The following is a 23,276-nucleotide window of genomic DNA, read 5'->3' as shown; positions in this document are numbered from 1 at the left end:
ATCCGCTCAGCTGGAGTGCAGTCCGGCAGCGCACACATCCCAAGCTGAGGAATATCACGTCAAGTCCCGACGTGCAGAAAGTGAGCAGCTAAAAAGACAGTCCATTACAGCTTCTTTGACGGTTTCGCTGATTGTTACGAGCGGGTATGTGCCATCAGCTCGCTGGAGCACTCCAACAGAGACGTGCAACCCTAGGCAAGGAGCTGCAAATACCATGAAGGGCCTTGGAATAATTCATGCATTAAAGAAACCGTGAGCCATTTGCTCAATATAGTTGGCGCAAGCAGCTGTGGTTTCACGTGCGGATCAGTTCCTGAGAAGGGCGCAGCCTAAGGTAACGCGGTATCGTTGCGATATTATATTAGCAAGAATTATGTAATCCCATATGGTGTAGGGGGTTGGTGCACAACAGTCGGAAGAGTTACAAACGTAGGGCCCTGCGAGCCAATAAAGAAAAGCGTGAACGCTCATCCCCCTTGGTCAAAACGTCGTGTTGTTAAGGTGACCTGAGTGTAAGGGACGTGAAGACGATTGATCAGGTGCAGCTCCTCTGCCGTAACTAAGCATTAACATGGCCAGCGCTCTGCGCCAGGGCCTCTCGGCCCCGGTCGCAGCACCACGGACTTCTTCAGGCAATGTTCCTGTTCCAGTTGCTCCGGCACCCGTGTTGCGGGGCAAGAGTCTTGTTCCGGCACGCCGCATGGTGTCGGGACCGGCTCGCAGCATCCCTGCGCCTCCGCAAGTCGCTGCCCCAGAGTCGCCGGCGGCACAGGGTGTTGTGGAAGTCTTTGTAGACAACAATTCGGATACGAATTTTACTGTCATCAATGTCCAGGCGGCCAACAAGCCAGGGTTGCTTACGGCCATCACGGTGAGGTTGGCGGGCACTTCACCCATATGAAACACACTATTCGCTTACTGTCGGCTTGAACCCTTGGCACACACGTTTTGCATTATCTTGGTCACCATAAGTTGTTCGGGGTACACGCTGTCGCTACTTCTTCAGGCACTGTTCCGCGACATTGGCGTGGACGTGGGAAAGGCCGTCGTGGATGGCGATGAGAACAAGATCAACGACACCTTTTACGTTCGGACGCTCACTGGTGGAAAGCTTTCGGATGACAAGGCGGCGGACGCAGTGCGGTCACTGGAAGTGCTGCTGCGCTCCAAGCCCAGCAGCACTGGCGTCAGTAGGCCTAAGTTTGAAGCGCAGGGGCAGGGCCAATCGGGCAAGGCTCGTCTCTACACGTTGATGGGTGAGCCGGTTAACTGGCGATAGGTCTTCGTCCGGTTCTGATTGGCGGTCCGAAACAAGTGTGCGTCACAGAACAGAGCTAGAAACCAAAAAAGCAATTAGTTTGCACATGTAACTATTTATCTTTGCTGTTAGACCTAGTTACCGCTTGCCGTTTGTGTCGATGCGCGGACGGACCTGGACATTGGAAATCCGGCCATATAATTACCGTGTGAATACCATGCATGCTACAGCTGTATACTACATATCTATCCCGCGTTAGTTTGTTCATTCCTTTATGTTACGGGGCGGCCAGTAGCACATCGTCTTCCCCGTAACACATCATGACATTGCGGCAGTTCACACCCAAGCCTAAACGCCTGCACACGCTCTCACATGCTCCCATAATGTTTTCCCACGATATCACCCGCACGCTTGCTTCCAGACACGTACATGAAGAACGATGTCCTCAGCATCCAGGAGGACATCGTGAACCACGTGGAATACACCCTCGCGCGCTCGCGCGTCAACTTTGACAACTTTGAGGCGTATCAGGCAACTTCCTTGTCCCTGCGTGACCGCCTGATTGAGCGCTGGAACGACACTCAGACCTGGTTCAAGTGGGTCACCGAAGATATAGGGCAGGGGCAGGGCGTGGGTTTAGTACGTTTCCGCACATGCACATCTTTGCATGCATGCGTCTGACTGGCCAGGCGTTACCACGAGGTTGTTTGGGCAAAGGTAGGATGGGAGAAGCGCTTGGCCTGGTTGTTAAACAGTTTGTTGACCCTCTGGGGAGAGCGGGTTATTAATTGCAGCAGCGTGCGCGGTTCGTTGAGAGGCGGCACAGGGGCCTTGTGGAAATCTTCGTAGACAAGAATCCGGATGTGTACGGCGCCACGAAACAACCGCCGATAACAAACCCGAAATCCCCAAAAACCCTAAGTTAATGTTTATACAGATGAGGGGAATGAAGTTTGAGCACACAACCCACAAGCTGGAGAGAGGGTTGTGCCGGCTTCTTTTGAGGTGCCGTACGTAGTAAGAAATGCCTCAGCTTCGAGGTGGACCGTGTTTGGGAACATCCGCGCATCTGGTGTGGTGGGATGTTAAGGAGGGTTGTAGTTGTAGTCGAAGAGATCAAAAAATGAGATGCAGCGTCATGTGGGTCAAGTGGCTCCATGTGGGTCATGATCTTTAAAAATAAAAATTTGATGGCCTCTCGGATTATTGAGGTGGCTGTTGCTGCTGCCATTGCGGCTACTAGTAGCTATGAGAAGTTCATCTGTTGGCTTTTGAACGTGACGGTTCAAAACCGGCAGATGGAAGGAGAAGGGCGGGTCCATGGGGAGCCTCATTCGGAGGCTGCTGCTACGTGGATGGCGCCGGTTAGGAGCTCCGAAAGCAGTTTGATGGGCGGAAATGGGTTGGCTGGGTCAGCTGGTCAGGTGATAAATGTGTAGCCCTTCGGACACGCCACGACTTAAATCCCCCTGTGTTTTAGTTTTTTGCCTGCAGGGGGGGAAATGTGGGGCTTGGATGATGATGACTCTCCTTGCGTGCCCGTGTATGCAGCCTTGTGTGGGACCAGGCTGCAAAATCAGGCAGGGGGCCCCGGCACGCGTGTCGCGCATGTGGCGGTGCACAGATATGTATGCATGACGCCACCCCTGCTGTATGCCCATGACATACGACATGACCCAGATCGTCGTCGTCGCCGTCGTCGGCATACAACATACAGTATATACGCCACCCCACCGCACCCCTTTTTCCCCGTCATCATCGCCACCCAATCGCTATTTTCCCAATCTTTCAGCCATCACACCCCCCCACTCCCCCACTTCCCCGTGTGCTCCAGGGAGAAGGATCCAAAGCGCGTGTACTACTTGTCCATGGAGTTCCTAATGGGGCGGTCACTGCTCAACACGCTGTACAATCTGGACATCAAGGAGGCGTACAACGAAGCGCTTGCGGAGCTGGGGTGAGTGTGTCCATTAGGAGGGGGGTTGGAGGGAGGGAGGGAAAGACGAACCACGGGCGAGGGGGAGGGCAGGGGGGCATGTAGCGGGAGGTGAGGGGAGGAGGGGATTCTGAGGAGGTTGTGAATGGGTGTATGAATTAATGTATCAGTCGCACAAGCGTCCGTCGTGTGCCTTATACGTCTCTCTGCGTGGATTATTATTTGGGATGGCGACGGGATGCGGAGGGGGAAGCTTGCATGTTGGCTACCGTACATGATGCTGTTTCATTCATCTTTTCACGAGGGATAAATCTCCCATGTATTGTATTGTATTGTGAAGTACCAAATGCGTGGTCTGCTGCAGCATCGCGACCTAGGGTGAGGGGGACCAGCGGAGAGGTGCCAAGTTATGTTACGTTACAGTACGACATGTTCCTTTTTAAAGCCGCTCGCCATGTCCAGGTGTTCGCCATGAGACAGGGGGCTTCCCATCTTGAGAGGAGGAGCCCGTCGTGTGTCTTGTATAAGCAACCTCTTGAACCCCCCCCCCCACCCCTCCCTGCAGCTATGACTTGGAAACTCTGTCGGAGTTGGAGCGCGATGCGGCGCTGGGCAATGGCGGTCTGGGTCGCCTGGCGGCTTGCTTCCTGGACTCCATGGCTACCCTGAACCTGCCGGCCTGGGGGTACGGCATTCGCTACCAGTACGGCATGTTCCGTCAGGTGCGTGTGTTGTGTGTACGCGGACGTGCCGGGGTGTGTACGGCATACATAACCATAGGGCCTTTCCATTGTAATGGAGGAGGGGTCCGTAAGTTTGGTTGTGTTGGGTGGGTGGGGGTGGGTGGGGGTAGGATAGGGGTCTGCATTCCTTGCTTCGGCGGTAGTCTCGAAGGGGGGGGAAAGGGAGAGCATGGAATGTGATTAGAGGATTTGGAAGAGGTAATAATTTATAGGTAAGAAATGAAGGTAATAACTTTATAAGGGGTAGGGGAGGGCGGAGTGTTGAACAGCAGTGTTGAAGCAATGCTCCCCATGGTTATTGGTTGGGTGGTGATGATCTGGGAGGTCAGGTTAACGGCAAGTTGAGGAGTGCAGAGAGAGGTGCTCCCGCTGCCATATCGCAGTATCAATAAAAAAATTTATTCCTGGACGCGTCCCCGTTCATACACAACGACTCCCTGTCCTCCAATTTCGCACTGTAAAATCCCCCGAGCCCCTGGCAAAATGCCCTCTTAAAAAACGCTATAAAAACCATTCGCTGCGGCCGCCCTCTTTTCCACAGACCATTCAGAATGGCTTTCAGCACGAGCAGCCCGATTACTGGCTGACCTTCGGCAATCCCTGGGAGATTGAGCGGCTCATTGTGCAGTACCCCATCAAGTTTTACGGTCACGTGTCGGTCGTGAATGAGGAGGGGCGGCAGCTGTTCAGATGGAACGCGGGGGAGACGGTGAGACGGCACGGCGTATGTATGTATGTAATGTATGTGTGTATGTATGTATGTATGCATATACATGCATGCGTTTTGTTTCTTGACGAAGTGAAAATTTGTGTGTGGGCGGGGAGGGAGCTGAAACTGACGAGAATGGCATTGGGGAGTGTAAACGTGTGTGTTTTTCGTGTGTCTCGACCTGTGTTTTGGCGGCAAGTCGACAAAAAAAAGGCGGAGGGGGAGGCGGAGGCGGAGGAGGGGTTCGCGGGGTGGGCGGGGTTGGCGCAGCAGCGCGGGGCGGGGAAGGGATTCCTTGTGTGGGTGTGTGGCGGTGCCCTGGAGGGGATTTGTGATGTACCTGATGACAGTGGTGATGGGCTGGCTGGTCTTGGGCCCCTTCAGGGCTCGTATCGCCGGCCCGTTGCGCACCCTCGGGGGGAGTACGGGGTACGGCGGCGGCCGTGTGTGAAGGACCGTGTGTGAAGTCACGCCTGTTTCCTTGCCCCGGACAGGTGACGGCTGTAGCGTACGACAACCCGATTCCTGGTTTCGGAACCCGAAACTGCATTAACCTTCGTTTGTGGGCCGCCAAACCCTCCAAGGAGTTTGACCTGGAGGCCTTCAACACCGGTGAGTGCGGGAGAGTGGGTGGTTGGTGAAGATGTTGGGTGGTAAGGGGATTGGTAAGGGGCGTGGTGGAGGTTCGAGTGGTCAGGGTGTGGGGTAAAAAGGGGGAAGACGAAGTTGTGACTAAACTAAGGCGATGACTTCTTCGTTCCCCTTCGTTTTCTTCCCTGAAGGGAAACCCCAAGTCTCCCGTTCGTTTCCAAAGCAAAGGGGTTCTCCTTTACTTCATCCCCGTTAGGGGGAGTAAAGGGGAGGCAGAGCACTAGAGGGTGGGGCGCATTGGGTTTTTTTGAAGCGTGTGTGTTTTTGAGGGTGAGGAGGGGAGGGTGAGGAGGGGAGGGTGAGGAGGCGGACGAGGAGGGTCGTGTGTGTGTGTATTGTGAAGGGAAGAGGAAGAGTGGTTAAATAGTTAGATAAAAAAGTAAGGTGAAATACACTACGTACTGCCCAGATTTCAGAAGCCCGTTGCCGTACACCACGCGCGTATTCTCTCCATTCTCGTGTTTGTTCGTACTCCAGGTGATTACGTGGCGGCCATTCTCAGCAAGCAGCGTGCCGAGACCCTGTCCTCCGTGCTGTACCCCGATGACCGCACTTACGAGGGCAAGGAGCTGCGGCTCAAGCAACAGCACTTTTTCGTGTCGGCGACGATTCAGGTGGGTTGCGTGTGCGTATGTGTGTGTGTGTTATTTTGGGGGTGAAGGGGGGTGCGGGTTTGTGTTTTTGCGGCGTCGCGGCGTGTGTGGCGGGCTCCCATGCCACCATCCAATATAAACCATCTTTCTTATCCCCTCGCGCGCCATTCCTCCTCCTAACTCCACACACGCGCCGTCCCTCCGCACTCACTTCCGTGTTGACGTAAGTCGCCATGACGGGTTGGTATAACTTCTTACATACTTGTATGGGGTATCAGTTGGCATACCTCCTCGGCATCAGCTTCACGTGGTTCGTCTTCTTCATCGTGTCTTCCCCGCACCCCACCCCACCCCCTCCGCCTCCTCCCCGCCAGGACTGTGTTCGCCGCTACCGCGATGCCCATCCGGATAACAACTGGGAGACCTTCCCGACCAAGGTTGCCTTCCAGCTGAACGACACGCACCCCACCATCGCGGTGGCGGAGCTGATGCGAGTGCTGATGGACGACCACAGGCTAGGCTGGACCAAGAGCTGGGAAATCTGCACCAAGGTGGGAGGGGTCGTGATGCAGTAGCACAGCAGTAGAAGGGCTGGAGGGGTGCGTGGAGGGTTGTGGGTGGTGTGTGTATATGGGGGGGCCCGCGGGGGGGGGCCGCCCGGGGGGGGGCCCGCGGAGGGGGGGAGCCCGCCGGGGGGGGCGGGAGGGAAAGTCTGTTTTGCCTTGCTAATCGTATGAAGCTGAATGTACCCACATCCGTGCAGATGGTCCTTCGAAACCTGTATACGACATGACAGGGGGGTTAAACGTTTTCGTACCGCCGATTAGTGCATGCCGCGGTGCCCCCCCCCCCCACACACACGCACATGCACACACCTTTTTATTTGCGCTACTGAACTGACTGTCTGTCTGTCTGTAGGTGTTTGCGTTCACCAACCACACGGTGCTGCCCGAGGCTCTGGAGAGGTGGCCGGTGCCGCTGCTGGAGAAGCTGCTGCCCCGCCACATGCAAATCATCTACGACATCAACTGGCGGTTCCTGCAGCAGGTAATGGATGGACGGAGGGAGGGAGGGGAGGGAGGGAGGGGGTATGCGGGTTGTGGCAGGGCGTGTATGTGTGTGTGTGTGTGCGGTCGTGTTGTTGTGTGTGACGTTTTTGTGGCGTTTTTTTACTTGGGTTTTCCACTGGATAGTCACGTTTCTTGTGTATGCCGTACACGCAGGTTCGCAACAAGTACGGCGACGACTGGGAGCGTATCAGTCGCATGTCGATCATTGAGGAGGGCGCCAATGGGGAAAAGTGAGTTATGTATGTGTGTATGTATGTATGTATACATGTATGCAGACATGTATGTTTGAGCATGCACCCGTATGTATTTACTGATCGAGTGCATATGTATGTCATGTGCTTGTTGCCGTACTCGCTGCGGTGTGCCGTACATTGCCCAATCTCGCATGGATGAGGCTGGCACTCACCCTCCACGCCTAACAGCTTTTGGGATCGCCCTTGTGGTCTCCAGCCTCATAATTGACTTCTCCCGCCTTTCCCCCCGTATGTGTGTGTGTCTGTGTCTCGTTTGTATGTATGTCAGGTTTGTCCGCATGGCCTATTTGGCGGTGGTGGCCTCCCACTCCGTAAACGGAGTCGCGGCCATCCACTCTGAAATCATCAAGGACACCATCTTCAAGGACTTTTATGACCTGTGGCCCGGCAAGTTCCAGAACAAGACGAACGGTGAGATAGCCACCTGCCGCTACCTCGCGTACCTCGCGTTGCTCAACATCATTATTAACATCATGTGCTGTACATCAATATACCGCAACAGGCCTGCCCCAATCTCAGCTTCCTTTCCATCAGTTTCTCTCGCTCTATCTGTGTGTTTTGTGGGGGGGGCGAGGTGGTAGGTGAGTGTAGTTCGCGACTTGTGTTTAGAGTTTTTCGTTGTCGTCTCCTCCGCGGTGGTGATGTATGGGACAGGTGTGACTCAGCGCCGCTGGCTGGCCTTCTGCAACCCGCCCCTGCGCAACCTCATCACCAAGCGGCTGGGCTCCGACGACTGGATCCTGCACCTGGACAACCTGAAGGGCCTGAGGGCGCACGCGGACGATCCGGAGTTCCAGGCCGAGTGGCGGGAGGTGAAGCAAGCGGCCAAGGTCAAGGCGGCGGCGCTCATCCAGCGGCTGACGGGTGAGGGGGGTGAGGGGGGCCGCGCCACGGGGGGTGGGGGGGACTGGGGCCAGGGAGGGCCCGAGGGGTTCAACTGGCGGTGTGCAGCTCTTGGTAGGAGTTACTTACAATACACAGCATGTGTGTGCCTGCGTGCGGTGCATATATGTGTGTGTGTGTGTGTGTTTCGCATGTCCCCGCCTCCAGCGCTGCCTACACGAGGGATTCTTGTTTTGTTGACGAATATATTTTTTTGACGGCGATTGGCTGCTACTGCTCCTATTGCTACTGCTACTGGTGCGATTCAGGCGTTAAGATCAACACGAACGCCATGTTCGACATTCAAGTGAAGCGTATTCACGAGTACAAGCGCCAGCTGCTCAACGTGATGGGTATCATCTACCGCTACGACCAGGTGCGTGTGTGTGTGGGGGGGGGAATAGTGTATGTGTGTGGGGAAGAGACCGGGTTGGCAGCGCAGTGGCAGGTAATCCCCCCCCCAAGTACGGATCCACAGTTCCATTATAAACAAACTGGACAGAAGCGGTGCAAGCGAAGTGCACTTGACTGTTCGTCCCATTCCAAACAAATTCTTATGGACGAAGGAGTCCTCTTACATAAACTTCGTCTTTTGACGTCAACCCTACCGCACATCCCCATATGATGCCCCTGTGTGCCCCAACATCAACAGATCAAGAAGATGAGTCGCGAGCAGCGCAAGGCCGTGGTCCCTCGCGTGTGCGTCATTGGCGGCAAGGCTGCTCCCGGGTACGAGATGGCCAAGCGCATCATCAAGCTGGTGTGTGCGGTGGGCGACAAGATCAACAGCGACCCCGACGTGGGTGACCTGCTCAAACTGATTTTCGTTCCCGACTACAACGTGTCATCCGCGGAGGTGCTCATTCCGGCTTCGGAGCTGAGCCAACACATCTCTACTGCTGGTGCGTGGCGGGGGTGGGGGTGGGTGGGGGGGGGTGAAAGAGATGGGGGGTGGGGTGGGGAAGGGAGCGGGGTGAGTGGTCCGGCTGGTAACAATCGGAAGGTGTTTCTTATGTATAGTTGTGATGTGGTTGAGTGCGGGTGGTGAGTGTGGTGAGTATTGATGAGGGACAACCCGTGTAACCCGCATATCGCATCCGACGACGAGAAGTACGGCTGTGTAGATAAAGTCAACATGTTTTACTTCGCTCCCTCCTCTCAGTGGGCTATCTGGTTTCGTTTTCATATGTTTTCCAGTTGCGTTGTTGTAGTACTCCTTTTATATTTTTCGTATGACGTTTTTATGTACGCATGACGCGTTTCTTTCTTGTGTTGTCTGTATGTCTGTTTATGTGCATGTACTGCATGTACTGTGGGTACTGCTGCTGTGCTGCGGTCCAGGCACGGAGGCATCCGGCACGTCCAACATGAAGTTCACCATGAACGGCTCCCTCATCATTGGCACGCTGGACGGCGCCAACGTGGAAATTGCCGAGGTAGGTGCGCCCCCTACCCCTACCCCTACCTGCGCAACGCAACTACTGCGGATACAGCTCATCTCATTAGGCTTTTCTTCGAGGTTACTCGTAAGGGATAAGGGAGATGAGGAGGGTAGAGGACAGGCGGGGGGCGGAGGGCCCCATTTGGGCGGGCAGGGAGACTCCCAGACACAGAGAGCTGGACCCGGACCGGGAGGGAGACCCGGAGGTTTGAACGGGGAAGCGGGCTGGGGCGGGGTGGAAGCCTGGGAATGTGGTTTTGAACAAGTCCGCGTTTTTGCAAATCGAGCCCATTTTTTTTGTCAATATCATTCCACTCGCGCAAGAGCTTTTCTCTCTCTGTTTTGCCGCCGTTCGCCGCAACTATTACCACCACCACCACCACAACAACAACAACCACCTCCGGAACCACATCACTCGCACTCGCAGGAGATTGGCGACGACAACATCTTCATCTTTGGTGCCAAGGCCCACGAGGTACCTCGCCTCCGTGCTGAACGCCGCAACCTCCGGCCCGACGACCGGTTTAACCACGTGATCAGCATGATCCGCTCGGGCTACTTCGGCTGGGAGGACTACTTCTCACCGGTCATGGACGCCATCACCACTGGCGGGGACTACTACCTGGTCGCTAACGACTTCCCCGCGTACATCGATATGCAGGTAACAGAGCGTACAAGACCAAAGGGGGAGAATGAGGGAGGTAATGGAGGAGGTGCGACCAGGGAACCGGTTGCATGTATGTGTGGCGCGCGTTTTTGTACATGGCACGGGTGTGGGTGTTTTCCCAAGGAGGATCAGCACAGCGCGCCGACGCCGACAAGCATATAGAAACATACATGTACCAAAATGTCGCATATCTTTTGCGTCGGCGAACCTTCCTCAGCGCCTAGCTCGCCCTCCATCAACATCACTATTGGAAAAACCATCGTATCCCCTCATACGCTCTCCCCGTCCCCCAATATTGTCCTGCCGCCCTCAAGATACCCCCAGACACTCTTTTTTGCTCACACTGCCCGCTAACTCACAACGCAAAACCACAGAACTCTCGACTGCCATACTGGATACCACTGTTTTAAAGATGCAATCCAAATCCAAATCCAAATCCTTGTGGGCCCATCCGTATCCACTCACCCCTCTCCCATCCCCCACCCCCACCCCCACCCCCAGGCCAAGGTTGACGCCACGTACCGTGACCCGGCGAAGTGGACCCGCATGTCCATCATGGGCACCGCCGGCAGCGGCAAGTTCTCCACGGACCGCACCATTGCCGAGTACGCGCACGACATTTGGCACGCAGAGCCCTGCGCTGTGCCGCAGCCTGAGGCCTCGGGTAATGGCAGCAGCTGAGAGCTCTAATAAGACTAGTAGAAACTGTGGGTTGTAGATTGGTGTCAGATTTGGTGTCGGTGATCGGGCCTGTCAGGTCGGAGGGGCTGGAACGGGTATTTGAGTTTGGATTGGGTGATGCTGTTAGGACTGAGACTAGGCGACCTAAGACTCGTATGACGGGGCGGGGACGGGGATGGGACCGGGGAGAAGGCATATTGGAGGGTCGCGTTGTTGTTGTTGGTGTTGCTGTTGTTGAGGGTGGTGGTGGTGTGGCTTGGCCTTGCTGCTGCTTGCCGGTAGTAGCTAGGAGGGGTTGGTTTGGGGATGCAGCGGTGGCAGGACAAGGCCAAGGCGCTGCGGAAGTTGATGATTGTGTGGAGGAGGGCGGGGTGGTTGGCGGCTGCAATGGAGGGAAGGGAAGGGAAGGGGGGGAAAGTAGACGGGAGGGCGGGCGGCAACTGCCGGGAAGGTGGCGCCAGGTCACATGCCACGCCCCGCGGCGATGGCGACGGCAAAATTGCTCCTCTGCCTCTCCCACGTCCTGACCCTCGCACCTACTTTACTCGTCTCCTGGGCTTCAGGACGCTGCGAGCATTCCAGGATGTGCATGACGCATTTCAGAAGAACGGTTCGAAGCAGCTCAGGGTGGTGGGGAAGTTGAGGAAGAATTAGTCGGGTGGAAGCGTGAGGTGTTCGGCTGTGTCGCCTGTGTCTGGTCGGATCGGAATTGTGTTAACGGAAATTTGGAGGACGGGCTGTCGGTATCGGGAGCAGAAGCAGCATCAGGAGAGCAGCAGCAGCAGCAAGAGAAGCGCGCGCAGTGGCCTTGTCGTCAACAGCATCCCTGGCCCCCTCACTCGAACCGTTCTCCCGCCTCTGATTCTTTTTCACCTCGCCACGAGAAATGACGAAGAAGGGAAACATGATGTAAAATGTTTGCTCGCCAGTGGTGTATGTGTGTTTGTCGATGCGCGTTGCTTTTGTGGTGGATGTGGTGTATGCGCCTATATAGGTGTCGTCTAGTTGTCGTCTTGATGCTATAAGAAAAATGTGACTCTTGCTTGGTTTGCCAAGAAATGGACAAGGAACTATACAACTTCCCGTATGGATCACTCCACCGAAACTGAGGTGTTGGAGGAGCAGAAAGGGAATTCCTTTCTCTAAAACGGTGCATTACAGTTCTATTGGAGTAGTTATCGTGTGTCGTTTGGGCGTTTGTCTTATTTGTGCGGCGCAATTTCTAACGGTCAACTAGAGCGTAAGTTTATCACAGGATATGTTCACCGTCTGGCGGACTTGGTGGTCTTTCTGCACGGTCGGCCTGCTGGTCATATAATTTGACCACCGCTGGTTTTTAGGTTACAGAATTGTTGGGGGACGTGATGGCAGCAAGGCTGACCAGCAGCTGTGGTTGCCGCGGATAATTCGGTCTTTGCCTTGAAACAGGTGCCCAACGTGCCCGACAGGTCCAGCTGCTTTTGCTAATGCACGCCGCCTTGGCAGCCTAACAACCGTTGTGCGCCGTCCCCAGGAAGCTGACAGGAGTAGCAGGGTAGCCTTGCACCGGAAGCGTCAGGATGAGCAGCAGCGTGAGCAGAAACGGCTTGCCATGGATGGAGGTGATCTAGCCGAAGTAGGACTAGTGAGAGAGCCTTACACTACCATGCATGCATACAAAACACGTTCCATTAGTGTAGACAGGCATTTAAAGTGGTACAGCCTGATACAGCCGCATTCAGCTATCGTGCATAGCTAACCCTAGATATACCACATTCAATCTACACACACGAAAAGAGTATAGACCTACGAGTTTGCGTAAGTTATAAGATATTCGGAAATGGTGCCTTGGCCTAAGACCTGTAAGCTTACTGCGATGGAAAATGTTGGGGGAATGACAGAGGAGGATCATGGACGGATGGAGGAGCTCGGTGCTAAGAGGCAGGAGCCCTCAGCGGCCTTCAGCGGTAGGGATGGACGGATGGGCGGGCGAAAGAGGGCAAATGCGTCGCTGCGCGGGTGTTCACAGGGACAACAGTGATGCTGGATGCAGGGCCAGATCGGCAAGGAGAATATGTGTGTGTTACGTTTGAGCCTATTTAGACTTCTCCACATATGTGGTGGGACCGAAAGACCCCGAGTGATGGGTGGTGAGCCGCCTTATCGACCGGTCACCGGCGGAAGTACGGCAAAGCGCATTAGGTAAAGCGGAGGCCTTATGGCGAATACGGAATTACACCGACGAATGAGAACGAATAAGCGAATGAGAGTAATGTAACGGGTCGTGCTCGCGACATGGTGGGAGCCTGGCCGCGTTCTTCGCACGGGCGCCTACGGTGGAAACCCGCGGGCGTTACAGCACAGGACCAGAACCCGCTGAAGAGGCAGAGAGTCGGCAGAGGACGAGGATCCCTTTCATGCCATCAGCGGTGATGAAGACGACAGTGATAAGGGCGCGCGAGCTGGGATCGACGAGAGTGCGTGGAAGGGGATGATGATGACGCGACGTCGCCACAACGGGGACTTGGGGGCGCGCCCGTACCTCCCAGTGGCGCCAGCAGGGGCGGGGATGGCGGGCGCGGAGCAGGGGGTGGAAGAGGGGTAGCTGGCTTGGCCGGGGGCAGAGGGTCCGGAAGTTATGCGGGAGGGTACAAAGCCGCTGTCCTGAAGTGATTGCTTGTGTGGCCACCGGGCGCTATGTACGCACTCGCTGCCTGCTGGGCGAAATGTGAGATATACATAGATCATTTATATGTTTGTTGAAGTAAACATGCATGTCTACGCTACGCAAACCTGTGTGCGCGTCTGCACAAACATGCATTCATTGCAAGTACGTAATTGCACGTGTACGTGTCTGCGGAACGAACGGTGTTGCCTTATCAAGCAATTTTTTACAGATGTATACATGATGTGTACTCGCATTCATGCTTAACATTTATATAGGTATCGTAAGTATTACACATACCCCGTTTCGGCCTAAATGAAAAGCTAGCTAGCAGCAAACTATAGCCTGATTTCGGTGCTTATCACACCTTGCAGGCGTTTCATTATAAAATGCATCCAAACGCGCAGACGGGGACATACAGACATACATACTTGGCCCAGTTACACCTGCTACCAACAGTTTTCCGGCACATGAACCACCTCAGCCAAACACGCTGAGCATCCTGCTGCACTTGCTGCTGCCCGCCGCAAGAAACATTATGAGAAATCTAGAAGCAGAAACCACACACACACACACACGTACCACAAGCACCGTACGCATGATCGAATGCCATGTACGGCAAGCGCCCTTGCAGCACATCGGAGCAGTAGCCCAAATACAATTCAACAGCTCAAACACCCAAAGCAGAGGAACTGAGGCTGGCAGCTGGAAAGAGGTAAGCTTCCTAACGATACATAAGCTCGTCTCACCCACCGACGTGTCCTATGAACGTTAGTATATAGGCCCAGGCTCTGGACGGGCTATGCTGCGCCGCTAACCGTACCGCCATCGTATATTGCACCGTCAAGTAATAAACGAACCATTCTTCTGGCCAGCTAAGCCCGCGCCGGCGTTCACCATGAATCACCCACCTTCATGCCCAGCCGCTCTACATGTTTAGCACGGGCGGCGTTGCAATCTGTTGCAGAACGCGATTAAGCCGCAATCGCCATGCCAGTAATGAGGTGGCCCGGCAACATCCGCCAACACCAGCACCGGCCGGCCATCATCACCCTTCGTCTAACATGGCAACATGTTAAACGGACCAAATCATTAACGAATCCAAAGGCTAAGCATACAAATCTAAAGGATAGTCTCCGGCAGACACTTTGTATTCAGCATCCACCCCACATCGCGTTGTGCTACCTGCAGCTGGACCCGATGATGCACCAAAACAACCACCGTGTTGCTCGGCTCTGCTTGACTATGATGGCATCCAGGTTGACGGGCCTGTGCTCAGCAGTGAATAGACATCCAACTTGCGGCTCGATGTCCCCCTTCAGGTACCGCGGGAACAAAGCACCACAGGGCAACATGCACTTCGGCATGCGTGTACACTACTCCTGCCGCCCGATGTTGAAACCTTCGTGGCAATATCCTAGAATCACAAGGCTTGCGTGAGGGGTGTTGAACTTCCACAGCCACCGCACGCCCACCAACGCTGACGAAGCACATGAGTCTGAGATGGCCACGCCTTACCATGCCTTACTACTTGCCCAAGCTCCCAATGGCCCCTCCTCTCCGCCCACCCTACCCAGAAGCCCATCGCTAGCTGAAAGCGACAAGCCTGTCCCGATCGCATCTGTCACATCCCGCTTGTCGTCGCTGCGCTGACACCCCCGCACTCGCCTCGTACCAGCTCTTATGTACCGCAACAATTTAGGACAAATCCCATTCTTTCATGCTGCCGTACTGGCCGCTGTATGCTGCCGTACTGACTGTACCGCCGTGCCAACTCGTCTAATTACGGCGAGACGAGAAGGGCAGCTCCCGAACTGCCCTCAAACACGCCGGGCAGTTCGCAGATGAAGAGGCTCAGTCGCATGCAGCTCGGTTGCAGCTCCCAAGTACATGCGTCCAGCGGAGATACCATCCCGGCAGCAGCAGCAGCGCCAGCACCAGCTGCACCAGCACCAGCACTCTGCCTCTGGGCGTAGGGGCATCGGATGATGTAGCAGCCCGTTGCACTGGTTGTGTTGAGCTTGGAGAATGTGACTGGAGTCCCGTCCATCCACCGCGAGGCAGCGGGGTCAGAGAAACCCAGCCACACGGTTACGGTGCCGTTGCTGTCGATGGCGCTTCGCTGAACCTGCGCGGTGCGGGTGTATAGGTGGGTGAACGGGAGGGTGCACATTTACATGTCCGTACTAGCTATGAATTGAACTGAGTCTGATAAACATGTTATGCTGGGTTTCAGTCTTGAGAATGCGGTGCAGCTTAATCGTCAGGGCACGGTCAAGGCGTTTTTGGTCTAGTGGATAAATCATAGGAGGATGAGGTGGTGACGGCGGCATCAGTGATTAGCTTTTTTTCATTCTTTCCACGGGCGTGCTGCTGTAGCGTGAGCACCTTCCACAAGGTGTCCTCGCCCCTTTCCTATTCCCCCTCAATCCGTCCCATAGCCCACTTTTTCTTTCCTCGCCCCAACCCACCACTCACCCGAATGGTTCCGTAGATCAGGGGCTGCAAAACCATGTTGAACTCATCGGGGGTGTTGTACGACACCATCTGGCCGCCCAATCGGCCGCAATACGTACTGGCAGCATTGCTGTTCAAGCCGTACGTGCTGTACACGTACGTCTTACCGTACGATGCAGCAGCATTGATGTAGGTAATCACGCCGGTGTCTGCCGTGTTGGGCGGCGGGTGGCGCCGGAACATATTTGTTGGGAGGGAGGGGGGCCGAAAAGGGGGCGAAGGGGCCGGAGGGTGGGGCGGGGTATCACCCGGAGCTAAGAGGGGGCCCAGGGGGTTGTGCGAATAAAACGGAAGTGAAATGAACGGAAGTGGGCGCTGCACTTGTCATCCTGTAGGTCAGCAATTTTTAAAAAGCGACTTCGTGAGCTAAGGTTGGCGAGGAGAGGCGAGGGAGATGTAGAGTAGATGAAAGGCAAGTCGTGTGTAGAGAAAGAGAGAGAGAAAGAGAGAAAGAGAGAAAGAGAGAAAGAGAGAAAGAGAGAGAGAGAGAGAGAGAGAGAGAGAGAGAGAGAGAGAGCACACATCAGGGCCACGTACCCTGTGCGAGCGGTCTCCTCCATGACTCTGCCCCACCCCACCCAGCACAGAGAAAAGCCCCAATGCAGTACGTTAGTGAAGCATAGAGCTATAGGCACATCGCCTGATCTGATTTCCTAAAACACACATGCCGGCACGCTTTTCACCGCAGCCTCCATCCTCACCCCCGAACCCGCCCGCATCATCGGCACTCACATGTCTTGCAGATGAAGCCCTGCACCGTCCGACTGGTGCAGGGAATCGGCTCCAAGGTGCATGACGCCGCCACCGCCTGCTGGCCATCAGTGCCACTGCAAACCGCAGTATAGCACAGGCCGCCCTGTAACAGGGTACAGCATCAGCATCAGGAGACAGACAATCCATTTTCTGGAACTTAATTTCTCACAACGAGAGAGGGGAAGAGAGGATTGAGGGGGAGGTTAGAGTAGAAGAGAAAAATATTAGCTAGGAGGATTCGGAGATGGAGCGAAGTAAGGTGGAGGGACGGTGAGCGCACGTGGACCTGGATAAACCTCCGACGGGCGTCTGCCCCTTCTTCTCTTTCCTTCCCTTCCCGTCCCTAACATGCCCTCCTCCCTCCCTCCCTCCCTCCCTCCCTCCCTCCCTCCCTCCCTCCCGCCCTCCCTGCCCTCCCTGCTCTCCCTGCTCACCACCCTCGGAGGCTGATTGTTGGTCCAGAAGCGAATGGCTCCTCCATCCAGCCAGGTGGAGTTTCCCGCGGGGTCCACGCCAACCCACACACTCAGGCTGTTCCCGAACCCACTGCCGGTTTCAGCGCCGGAAGAGAGGGGAGAGGGGAGTAGGAGCGGGAGGCATGGAGCGAAAGGAAGTTTAAGTTACGGCACATTGACCGCACCCATGCGGCAACAGCGGCAAGCCAGCTGCTGCGGCTGCTGCTGTGCGCCACCAGCAAACGCTACATGCAAACATCCATCCATCCATCCATCCATACACACATACATACCTGTAGGAGCTCAGTTCCGCCAAGGCCGCCCGAACTTCATTCCACTCCGACGAGCTCACCAGGGAAACCAGGAAACCACCGCCACGGCCGCAACGCGCACGCGCGTCGTCAAAGGAGATGCCGGGCAACAAGAAGATGCCGAACACTCGACTGTCCTGGTAGAACCTCACCGCGGGCTCTGTGTGGGGGGGGGTGAGGAGGGGGGGGTACGTGAAGCGTGGGTTCGCCGTGGAGAGACACCGGGGGTGCGGGTCAGGCGGGTCAGGCGGGTGCGCATCGCATGCGGTCGTATCACCTGTAATACGCACGGGCCGGGTCTCACGCGGCACTATACAGATCCCCGAGCTACACACACGCTCCGTTAGCTTCTGGCTGATCCCTGGGCCGCACCCGCACTGCGGGTCGTTACTGCCGCCGTTTCATCCACTGCATCCACAGTCGCATGGATCAACCAACCAATCACTCACTTGTCAAATCCTGGCCAGGGGTATTTTGTGAAGGCGGTGGCGGGCTGGGTGGTGGCGGGCTGGGTGGCGGTGGGCTGGGCGGCGGTAGACGGGGGCTGGGCGGTGGCGAGCTGGGCGGCGGGCTTGGCGGTGACAGCTTTGGTGGCGGCGGCGGATTCGCGGTGTTGACCTGCGGGGGCGGAGGTCTTTGCAGCGGCGGGGGGCTGGGCGGCATCTGGACGGGAGGTGGGGATCGCACTGGTGGCGGGAACCTGGGGCTCGGAGGGATGCGTGGTGGCGGACTCCGAGGTGGTGGTGGAGATGCACGAGGAGAAGGAGGCGGGTTGGGAGGCCGCCGAGGCGGCAACGGGGGCGATGATGGTGGTGAGGGCGGCGCGTCGGTGCCGTACGTGGAGATAGCACCCAGCGGGCAGCACTGCAGGTTCGGAAAAGGAATGGCGGATCGAAAAAAACGAATATTAGAGGGGACTGAGGTACGACACGTTGAGGGGAGTAAATGTACGAGTGCGAGTAGGATGGATCGTGGGGCGGGAGGTCGAGGCGCACGAAGGGCTGCAAGTGGGTATGGGACTAATTTGACCTGGACTGGGGCGCAGGAGCATGTGCGGGAGATGTGGTGCTGCTGCGAGAGCAACCCCAGGACGGGATGTCTGATGTACACTGCTGGTGTAGCAAAAATGAACAGCAGGGACGGGTAGGGATGCATGCAGACCAACGTATGCAAAACCGGCTTGCATGCGCTTTCCGTACCCGCGGCGGTCCCTACCTACCTGGTGCCGCATCGTACTCGGTTACGGCAACAAAACCCTAAGCCCACCCTGACTAGATCACCCTTCCCTTAGGCATTCCCTCGACCTCCACCTTTCTCCCTCCGCCGTAGCGAACCACCAACGAGCACCCATTTCTCTCTCCCACTCTCTCTTTCCCTTCCTTGCTTCCCTTGCGCCCTCCCTCTTATACACCGCCCCACCGCTTCAATCAGCCACCCGAAAATCCCACGAATCCCTCAAACCAAGTCGAACTCCATTGCCGTACCTCGTAGCCATCCACCTTGTAGTCGTACAAGGCAACCTCTAGCAGGTTCAGGTCACGTGTTTTCGGGTGTGCTAAATCCCGAAGCGTGGAACACGGACTCCTTAGCGTCCAGCACAGCACGGCCCCGTCGGTTGTGTTGATTGTGAAGGGCAACATTGTGATCTTTCCGATGAACGTGTCGCCGCTGCGCTCGTAATACACTGAGGATATAGGGCCCACCACTGGGCCGCCTTTAACCTGGTAGGTGACACTGTTGACGGCTTGTTTGCACATGGGGTCTGTGCGAAGAGGGCGGTGAGGGGAGAGAGAGTACTGTTTGAGGAGGTGAGGAGAGCGCGACTGCTGTAAACGTACATTTACGAACATACTTATATGCATTTGGCCATGAACGCTCTTAATCCGCACTCAAAGCTGGAGACCAGTTGGAGACCCTGCTCTGCAGCTGTGCAGCAGGCCCCCCGGGCGGCTCACCAGGGTAGAATTTGAACTTATGGAAGCCTGTGTTGCAGCAGCGACGAGGTCCCGCATCGCAGAGCTCGGGTGCCGATACTGAGAACTGAAAACACACCCGGGTTTCACCCCTGGTGGCGCTCCAACTAGATGGGACAGCAGGGGAGTGGAGATGGGGAGGGGTTGCATGTGAAGGGGGCCCGGAGGAAGGCAAGGTGAAGGGGTATGTAGGACAACGACAGGTGAGGGGATGGGGATGGGAAAGAATTTCATTCGACTACGTGGGGTTAATGTGCGAAGATGTGGATGAGAGTAAGAATGCGGACGCAGCGATGTGGTAAGTGTTGGAAGGCAGGCAGGCCCCATAGATTCCATTTGGCCAGTAAGAGATGCAGTAGGAGATGCAGTATAAGAGATGCAGTAAGGCAGAAAGTGGGCTAAACACTCATGCTGTGCAGGAAAGACCCATGGGTCAGGACTAAATCGTCCTTGAGACTCCGTTTTTCTCTTCCCTCCCCCAAGCACCACCCTAACACAGGATAGGTAAAAATCGTTATTCCAGTGGGCCGGGTCATGCAGGCATGAGTTACTGGCTCTAGGGCAGTCAGCCGGCTCCAGCCCTGAAGCCCGTTTCCCAGCTACCTTGTGTTCTTAAGAGAGACGCTGATGCGGCTCGTGCCAACCGTTTTCTCGCAGCTTTCAAAAGGGAAGCTAGTCCCCGCCAGAGGTCCCGCAAGGCAGCCTTTTGGAAGTGGGAAATTTATTGAGGATCAAGATTTGAAACAAGGCAGGGAATAGGAGGGCCCGCGTCACCGCAGATAGGCATTGCATTGCATGGCAGGTCCGGGTGGGGAAGTTAGGGGGGATATAACGAGTGGTTTGGAGGACTCAAGGATTGAGGAAGGGCTTAATGTAGTGATGCGTGCCGAGGAAGGCGAGCGGGGAGCTGGAGGAAGGGAAGCAGGGGAGGAGGAAAGGTGGAGAAATCAGAGCCGAAGACGTTACGCGTGCAGGGTTCAGGGTACATGGTTTTTGTGGATGCACAGCAAGGTGCGTCATAGCAGGAGGGCGGAAATGGGCGGAGGGAATGTGGAGTGGGGACGGTGAGGCATGAAAAGAGGGAGATGTGGGCCTTGGGTTGAAAGTAGTCATGTGCATATCTTGGGTGAGGGCGCGTCTCGGGGTTGGTATGCTCAGAAGCAGGACACGTAAAGTTTGATACGCTGACATGCTTCGTGTATTGAGTTCTTCATTCAGCCGTCGCGAGGTGAGCAGTAGCCAGAAGATGGATACGCATGGCCTCGACGCGAAGACAGGAATGCCGTTTCGGTCGATCCATTGGTGACCCGAAATGGACATAGAAATATGCTTCCTTTCTTTCGTTTGGTTTCCACTAAAACGCCCCTTAAGAGCGATGCCAATACAATAGTGCTGATGCTGGTGGCCACAGGCAGGCAGGCAAGCGGGCAGGCAGAAATCTACGGCATTGGACGTCGTTAGGTAGATCTAGAAGGACCGGCAGCAAGGAGTCCAAAAAAATGTAGCGATGCAAATTGAGCTTTGGGCACAAGCTCGGACGCAAGCCTACGAGCATATCTGTGCACATGGTACGACATAGCTTGGCGAACTTACTCGTGATTGCAAAGACAGCTAGGAAGATTAAAAGGAAGTTCCATCTCCCTAGGTTTGCCCAGCAGCTACGGGGTAGAAATCGGAGATCTGCGGCATCGCGGCTCCCGCTGCTTCGCCGCACTGGTTCTCGGCTGACCATACTCTGAGCTCAATCTCAGATGGAATGTCCTATGGAATGATCTCAATTGGATTATCCGGAATATGTTCCTCGTTAATCTACCTGCCTGCTTATCGCACTCAATCGTAACTCATTGGTTAGAGCGTGTAAAGGTACATGTATATAGGGAGGAAAACTATGTGAATAAATATAACATGATGAAATGTGTGGTACAAAATTGAATCGGGGCGAACGTAGAGGAAGGTCGGGGATGCCGGATCGACAACGGGTCCCGTAATCCCGTCCGACTGCTCATACCTGACAACCTCCTTTTCAATTATGGATAAATCCCTACAATAAAAGTTCGTATAAATCAAACCGCTTCCCGTCTGTATAGGAGTTAGTACATACAAAATATGTTGAACATATGATCGATGCTACTATGTCATCAGATGTACAAGCATCGAAGGCAGCAACGAGCATGAGAGGTACGAAAGCAATGCCTTGCGTAAATAGTGTCTGCCTATAGCATTATTGAATTATCGAAAGGTCCTTCACAATCCATAATCGCCTTCAATTGTGAATGGTTTTATGTTACCGGCGTATCTACGATGATGTAAGGTGCTGCGCCCCGCAGTAGAGCTACAAGGGATCGTGCTGGCTCCCATTCCATGGCCTCCCAACATGCTCTGTTTGATGACTGAATCCCTCTTCCGCACGAATGTAAATGGATGTTGGGGCATATGTGGGCTCACCGCAACTCAGTTATCCCCTTTGGGCGCTAGTCTGGGCTGATAGTGCGGTGTTTCCTTTTCTCCGTGGCTTTTAGGCGTTTAGGTATTGCCCTTGGGCCTTCGGCTCGTATGGGTAGTTTTACAGGTATGGGGTCACGCACCCCCAACCATGTAAAGCGACCAGCTTCATCGGTACAGATTGATGGCCGCAGCTCGTATCACCTTGTCGAGACATTGTGTGGTGTTTGTGTACGCATGTGATGAGAAATGAAGAATTGCTGAGGTGCTCGCGCAAGTTTTTTCCCAACTCTTAGGCTAGGGTAGGGTGGGCTTCCGGACCCCCGTCCATCTTTGTGTGCGTCCCTTTCTATAGCATCCAGGACTTGCGTTGAGCCGACTGCAGTATACTGTACGCACTCAGCGAAGCAGCCAGGTAAATCTTTAACAAGCCGAAAACATCACATTTCTCATGAAAGCTATGCGCCTATGCCTGACCTGTCGCGAAGGTGCAATTACATTTGCAACCAGGAAGGCAGGTTTCCATGCCGCTGCTTTGCCCAGAGCTGGTGGCCTTATATTTACGATACATGATTTATTATCCGTCCATATAATGAAGTTGTGAGATAATATGTGCAGCGATCCCGAGGCCGATTATAAGAGGCGGCGATGGCAGTCTTACAACAACGAGACCTCGATAGCACTGCTACATGCGCCAAAACTACCAACTGAGAATTTTCTTTCGGAGTGTATAGAAAGCGACGATTTCCTGTAATTTCGGAGCCCGTTGTACAAAGTACGGACTTGCGATGTTCCTCTGTAGCTGCAAGCGACAGTGCTGGTTATTTTGGGGGAGTGCACCTGCGCCGGTCCTACCCCACCAGTGTTTTTTTTTCGTTTTGGGCCTAATACCCTAGAGTAAAAAACTGGGTGTTTCTTGCGGTTACAATTCCTTTTTGTATAGTCGCTGGGGGGGGCTGCGCCCCCCCCCGGACCCCCCCCTAACCCCCTCCTCAAAGGCTGCACGGTGTGCTGTAAACAACACCTGACGTCTGGAAACAAACATGCCGTACCACCATCGTTTTGTGCACCTAACTGCATTTGCGCCAGGAAGAAATGCTGCCATAAGGTCGGATTCTGATTGAGTTGGGTGGAGGGGGCCCTCTGACTCTTTTCCCCCCCAACCCCCATCGTTCATGGACCCTGACAGTCATAAATTTACACACACCCACACCCACGCCCGCACCCACACCCACACACGTTCAGCAGCTATTGTACATTACGGTACACACATCGTTGTTTGTAGATATGCGCTGA

At 55.1% G+C, this 23,276-nt stretch overlaps 2 protein-coding genes across 2 annotated transcripts; one reads left to right on the top strand and one right to left on the bottom strand.

The window, feature by feature from the left end:
• Positions 1–571: 571 nt before the first annotated feature.
• VOLCADRAFT_89705 (uncharacterized protein) lies at positions 572–10,885 on the top strand (the record flags this gene model as incomplete). Its single annotated transcript, XM_002949295.1, has 18 exons — positions 572–871; positions 1,007–1,256; positions 1,680–1,854; positions 3,093–3,215; positions 3,760–3,916; positions 4,479–4,646; positions 5,141–5,258; positions 5,775–5,911; positions 6,265–6,441; positions 6,809–6,937; positions 7,114–7,190; positions 7,483–7,625; positions 7,869–8,078; positions 8,366–8,472; positions 8,749–8,998; positions 9,438–9,532; positions 9,965–10,198; positions 10,706–10,885. 18 exons carry the CDS (start codon positions 572–574, stop codon positions 10,883–10,885), a joined length of 3,030 nt encoding a protein of 1,009 aa, XP_002949341.1.
• Positions 10,886–14,751: 3,866 nt separating this feature from the next.
• On the bottom strand, positions 14,752–22,197 carry VOLCADRAFT_104275 (uncharacterized protein; the record flags this gene model as incomplete). Its single annotated transcript, XM_002949173.1, has 9 exons — positions 14,752–15,657; positions 16,008–16,195; positions 16,779–16,902; positions 17,234–17,345; positions 17,548–17,725; positions 18,015–18,183; positions 19,050–19,327; positions 19,521–19,645; positions 22,124–22,197. The coding sequence occupies 9 exons, from the start codon at positions 22,195–22,197 to the stop codon at positions 15,313–15,315; spliced, it is 1,593 nt and encodes a 530-aa protein (XP_002949219.1). The 3' UTR covers positions 14,752–15,312.
• Between the last annotated feature and the right edge of the window lie 1,079 nt (positions 22,198–23,276).

This window comes from Volvox carteri (genome assembly GCF_000143455.1).
Source record: "Volvox carteri f. nagariensis unplaced genomic scaffold VOLCAscaffold_13, whole genome shotgun sequence".
Taxonomy (NCBI): Eukaryota; Viridiplantae; Chlorophyta; class Chlorophyceae; order Chlamydomonadales; family Volvocaceae; genus Volvox; species Volvox carteri.
The sequence above is the reverse complement of the archived record's forward strand: the minus strand, read 5'-3'. Positions and strand labels throughout refer to the sequence as shown.